Below are 6,227 nucleotides of genomic sequence, written 5' to 3' on the forward strand. Positions count from 1 at the left end.
TTTATAAAGACCAGTTTGAAGCTACTGCTAGTTCACTTATTATAATCATATATACAGAGTGAGTTTGGTTGGAGAATCCAAAGGAAGAAAAACAATTTTCTAAGAATAAATCAGTTTGAAGATACAACTAGTACCCATTACAATTATGTCCAGTCAACACTTTGCCGGGTATTTGACTAGACGGTATGCCCAGCATTTTTCTATATTTGTTATCAATGAAGTTTAGTTCATCGTTGACAAAAAAAAAACACAGAAACACGAGCACAAATATGCGATCCTTCTCAAACTTGTGTAGCTTCAAGAGGTTGCATGAAGTACAGAATAAGCTTCTAGCTATAACAAGAAAAAAGACAAGCTTTATTACCAAGTAAACACAAAATAAACGACCCCCTTTTAGCACTTGATCATCTTATAACCAAAACAAAATTAAAAGGTTACGATGTTTCACTATTACATCAATTTACAACATCCGACAGAAGCCAGCTTATCAGAATATATCAAGAAAGTCACTGATAAGAATTCGAACCTGTTCAAATGGGATGCAAATCAAACCAGAACCAAGAGAACTCAATGTCTCCTTGAATCTGATGGCATTTGAACATAAGGGTTCACAGGGATGACATTTTGGGATGCTTCTTTTAGATGTAGAGACGATGAATTCTGGGACATTAGCAGAATTGCACCCTGAGGAGGGGTTGGGGTGGGAGGAGGTGTTGCGTCAGATGATTGTGAAGGTATCTTGATGGGGTAAACTTCAGTGACCTCTTCACTGCCTTCATCTAAGTACACTACATCCTGCATTGTGAGCTGATGGTACTCAACAATCTCCCTTAGGAAACGGTTCTCCCGTGTGTAAACTGAGTTCTCTTGTGCAAGTCTTGCTTTCTCAGCTAGAAGAGTCTCAAGCTGAAGCCTTATCTGATGAGAGAATATTATTAGAAGACTATTACATTACAAGAGATGACTTCCAGAGAAATAGTGGCAAGCAATCACAAGGGAAATAAGTCTATTTATAGTGGAGACCGTACGGTAAAGTTGGATGAAAGGACCTGAAAGATATAGCCAATTTTGGCACCAGTGATTCTGGAATATAATTTGTGTTTCATTCAAGAAAAACTTCCAGCAACTAATTGTATTCGGTTTATGATACCGTGAACAATTCTACAACCCCTTGGTCAATTCATTGCAAATCTTCTACAACTTTTAGGATTACATCATCTTCTAAATTGTTTAGATGTAGCATCATGTATCCCATAAATTGCCTGAATTTTTGTCATGTGCCTCATCATTGACCAGATGTTTGTCGCATGTTTTGCTGCATGTGACACATGGTGAAAATTTTAACTGCTCCAAAGATTTTGTGCTACTCCATAAAAGATTTGGAAATCTTAGTTAGAACATTAGGTAAATGATGTGGGGAGTGATTGTTTTATTAATTATATATATACACGTGTGTGCGCACACAAATACAGTTATATTTTTTTTGCAATAATGGGAAAAAAAAATTATGCAAACTTTTGTTGCATCATTATGGTGTAAACAGCTGCTCCTGGAAACATGCGAACAGAGATTAATAAACAAACATGCCAGGACAGGTGCTATCTTTATTTGTTCAAGGAGATAGATTACTAACCAAATCATCATCTTCTGGATTATCTCCTTTTTCTCTGCTTTCCCTAAGGATTCTATTTTCTTCTTCCAGCTGAGCACATCTCTCCTTTGCAAAAGCAAGGTCAGCTTTGACTGTCTTCAACTCTCTCAAAAGAAGTTTTGCTTTCGCAGCCATTGCCATTGCAACCTGATGTAGATGATAATGTCACTTGTTCCATAAATACAACCACAAAACATGTCTCATTAATGCATACAGCTAAGCTAAATCCTGGGCATGTGATATATGGTCATAATGATTTCCCTACAAATAACGGGCACCCATTTTTGGTCAAAACAAATAAAGTGGTAATGATTAGTTAATGATTGTCCAACAAACCATGCAATCAGAACCAACCACTACATCCCTAAAATCAAGTCATCCTTCTTTGGGACTCCAAATGATTTGTTATCACTAGACATCTGGTACTTTTTTAAATCTAATTAACACTCCATAACTGATAGATACAGATTGCTCTGGTTTAAACACGGGAAACCCATATCATATTGCCATGCTGGAGTTAGCTTCCCAAGGCACAATGGCGAAGCGTTATGTTTCAAATTGCTAAATACAGTAGAAAAAATGAGTATAAAAAGGTCAGCATGTACAAGATAGTGATTTGATTACAACCAGTATTACACAATAGGCACCTTACGTCGCGAGATGCCTTCAGTTGAGTTTCTAAGTCCATGTTCGTCTGTGGTTGCACACGAGCTGGCATCATGGGTTGTTGCCGCAAAGTACCAACACTTGATCCTTGATTCTGTGATATAGAGTTTTCATTCTTTTTTCTTAGTCGAATCTTGCGAGTTTCTTGAATTATGTCAGCTGTTCGATTCTCCACAGCTGTAATGCCCTCCTGGATAAAGTGTAGACAATCAACACCATTAAAGGAATTGAGCCAAGGGAAGCGAATTATTATAAGACTAGCTCTGCATCCACACAGGGGTAAAGGTTAAAACTTTATCAAATTATATTCTTTTACATTCCTAGTTATAAGATTATCATTAATCACGGGGAATGTTTTAGGAGAATATTAGGAATTTTGGAGATTAATTGATAAGCTTCAGAGATCGCAATCCTTTTGATATTGCTGCCGATGAGAAGAATGGAACAACTTTTAAAGGTCTGATTAGAATTTAAAAAAAAAATCCATGTATAGGCTATAGCAAGTTTTTTTACAAGGAAAAGTGTACTGCAATCAATCATTTCATCTCATCATTGTACTAACATCACCTCCAACAGTGCATTAGCATTAGCCTGTTCAATCAAGTCACGCAAGCCTGGAAAATAGACTCTCATATGCCTAGTGGCGGTATATTTTATTCATCAATCATGTTATGATATTAATCTCAGCAGAGCACGTGAGATCTTCTGCGATATTTGTATATGGAACTTATTACAACAGCCGAAAGGAAATGCCAAAACTAAATTACATGCCATGTCAGTTATAGAAATAAACTGCATTGCAACTGATCAATATCCAAAAATGCTTTCAGGCAGCCAGATTAACTTTCTGCCTCTATCCAATATGTTCAAAGGAATCAATTATCGACACAGTAAAGAGGGAAAAAAAATATATCATACAGTAGCCAGTAGGCTTTAAAGGAGTGACTGACCACCAGCCAAGGCAAATATTACTGGTTAAGTGTGCAATTAGTCTTTAAGACTTTGTAATTTGTGATGATCAGATCACCAAGATCTCATCGAGAAACATTTAAATCATGTCCCCCACCTCTTTTCCCAAAACAGTAACAAAAGTTCATTCAATAGATGCCTACCTCAAGAGCATTACCAATAGTGCCACCAATGAAATTAAATGATGATGCAATCACATGTAATCCCTTCTGTAATGCAGGACCATCAGTCTTCCGATGGCTCTCTGAAGAGTTGTGTTTATCATTGGACTGCATGTAAAAGAAAAAAAATTATATTGTAATACCGCACCATGGTAACAAAACATTAAGGGTACAACTGGTTGAAAAACAAGACTAATGTAATAGATCATATGACCGACAAGATGCTATAACCTCAGTGTACACTAATAAAGGCATATTAAGAATATGAACTTTAGAGAACTAAGTCAGGAGATTGCCTTTTCTGAAGAGTGAACGAATTTGGAAAATATTGCCCAACAAAATTTTGAAATAAAAAATTGAAATGAAATGAGTTCTACAGAAGGCGTTTTTGGTTTCAACCAGGAATTGCAGCAATTGATGTCATTCCAGAATTCTCACCTGACCACCTTTGGCAAAGTCGGAAGCTTGAAGTTTTGTCACTTTTGTCATTTCATGTGGTTGAACAGAATTATTGTCATCAATAACAGCTTTCGCTTTCCTTGTGAGTGTTCCCCAGAATCCTTGTTTAGATTCAGTCGTGTTCTTTGGCTTATGATCATATGATGACGCAGCATCCTACAGTATAACGACGATGGCTACATGTTCAAAGTCTAGCTTTGAAATTACAATAACAATCAATTATGACATAAATAGAATCCATTATGTCATGGATGGAGTATTAATTGATTGTTTTAGAATCCGATGGACCATGAGTATTAACTGAATGTTCTAGAATCCGAAATCCCCCCGGGCTTTCTCATTACAACTCATGCAATTCGTCTAAATGCAACTAGGAGTACCAAATTCGGCACAAAGAAGACTTGATGAGCCCATCTCAAGGAGACTCGACAAACTCCAAGATCCCATGCTCGCGTTGCTCTAAGAAGCAAAACTCGATTCTATAAAGTTGACGCAATTAAGCTTCAAACATAAACAGATAAGCAGAACTGAATCCTGAGGGTTACAGTTATGCAACTAAAGCGAATAAATCAGCTAGCTCATACTCAAGTAAGAAAGCCTTTACATCTTCAAATTAGTACAATGTGCTTCTGCACGATTGGTACATCAATCCCTCAGTGTGCCACAAATCTCCCGGTGAGGTGACAAGCACTATTCTTTCACTTCCCTTCTCTCTACTACCATGACTCTGAAGCCCAACACCAATCCATCTCACGTGTATCAGTTTCATCCTCCTTAATCAGTCCTCCGAGGAACCACCACCCAGAATTCTAATAACCAAATCTATAAATTGTAAAAATCTTCATGATAGCAAAAATAATATCATCATTCAAGAACCCATCAATCATTGCCATCAACGAAACCCGCTTCGCTCAAAATAACTCAGTGTTGTAGCAAATTCTAGGCTAAATCAATACTGAGCATAATTCAACCAGATCCGATATGAATGTTCTAAACTTAAACTACAGTTTGACGAGTCACACACAGTAGCTCTATTCGGGAATACGTGCAAGAGCAAAACAACCAAGAAATGAAACAGTTAAAGAATATCAAAAACCAATCTTTAGAGAAAATCTAAAGTAGCCGGAATTATATTAGACAGTATTTTCAAAATTTCAAAAATTCCAAACGTAGTAGAAAAAAACTAAACAATTAAAAGGGAAAGAAAATCAAACCTTAGTAGACGGAGGAGGGAAAGGACGAGGCGGAACGGAGTAACGGGGAGAAGAGAGAGCAGACTGTTCATAGGCGGAGGAGAACGAGGAATCCCTGTACGCCGACGAAGCCTTCATCGCTTTGGCTGCGAGAGCTGAACCGCCGTCTTCCGGCGCCGGAGTTATCGGAGCAGAATCGTAATTATGGCCGGATTGCCTCCTCCTGTAAGCCATCTCCACGACTGGGGAACTTCAATCTGCTCTCGTTTCTTGAATTTGTGAAGTATTGAATGATCAAATTCGCAGAAATTGCTCTCAGATTTGCGGTTCTTGAATTATTTTCCTCCTCTTCTCGATCAGTGTCACAGCTCTAGCAATTAATACAACAATAATAATAGTTTAGTTTTAGTACTGTTGCCTCATATTCATTTAATTCTTTTTACACAAAATTAAATAATATATATATATATATTTTTGTAAATAAACATGTGATTCGTATATTAAAAAAAAATATTATTTCTGTGTGTATACATATAATAATGGCAAAAACTCTTATGAGACGGTCTTAAGGGTCATTTTTATGAGACGGGTCTCTTGTATGTGTTATCCAATAAAAAATATTACAATTTATGTCAAAAGTATTACTTATTATTATAAATATGGGTAGGGTTGACCCGTCTCACGGATGAGACCGTCTCACAGGAGTGTTACTCTATAATAATATAGAGTGACTCTCCTATGAGATTGTCTCACGTGAGACGGGTCGCCTATTTAAAATAAAAATATCCATCTCGTTAATTCGGATCTTATTCTTAATCAGACACTGTATTCCAAAATATGTCGTGTATGACTCTCTCACCGTGATCCCCCAATTTGAAGCTGATTTTTGCTCCAACTCCATCGCAAATTCTCGGAAATCAATGGAGAATCATGGCTGATTTCTCTTCATCTTGACATCATCTGCGTTTTTGTCCTGTTGTTCACCCAACTTCTTCATCTTCGAAGCAGGGACGAGGAAGGTAGAGGTAAAGATATTTTTATTTTGTGAAACTGGCTCACAAACTTGATTTGATCAGTTTAGTTTTTCGTGAAATTGATGGTAAATCTTGACATATCGGTCATCTTGAT

At 37.1% G+C, this 6,227-nt stretch overlaps 1 protein-coding gene across 1 annotated transcript; it reads right to left on the reverse strand.

Moving 5' to 3' along the window:
• Positions 1 to 304: 304 nt before the first annotated feature.
• Positions 305 to 5,467, reverse strand: LOC140875282 (uncharacterized). The gene is made up of 6 exons (XM_073278932.1): positions 5,121 to 5,467; positions 3,886 to 4,062; positions 3,430 to 3,555; positions 2,304 to 2,507; positions 1,634 to 1,798; positions 305 to 918 (listed from the first exon to the last, which is right to left on the reverse strand). The coding sequence occupies exons 1-6, from the start codon at positions 5,331 to 5,333 to the stop codon at positions 568 to 570; spliced, it is 1,236 nt and encodes a 411-aa protein (XP_073135033.1). The 5' UTR covers positions 5,334 to 5,467; the 3' UTR covers positions 305 to 567.
• Positions 5,468 to 6,227: the final 760 nt, after the last annotated feature.

This window comes from Henckelia pumila, chromosome 1 (genome assembly GCF_033568475.1).
Source record: "Henckelia pumila isolate YLH828 chromosome 1, ASM3356847v2, whole genome shotgun sequence".
NCBI classification, from domain to species: domain Eukaryota; kingdom Viridiplantae; phylum Streptophyta; class Magnoliopsida; order Lamiales; family Gesneriaceae; genus Henckelia; species Henckelia pumila.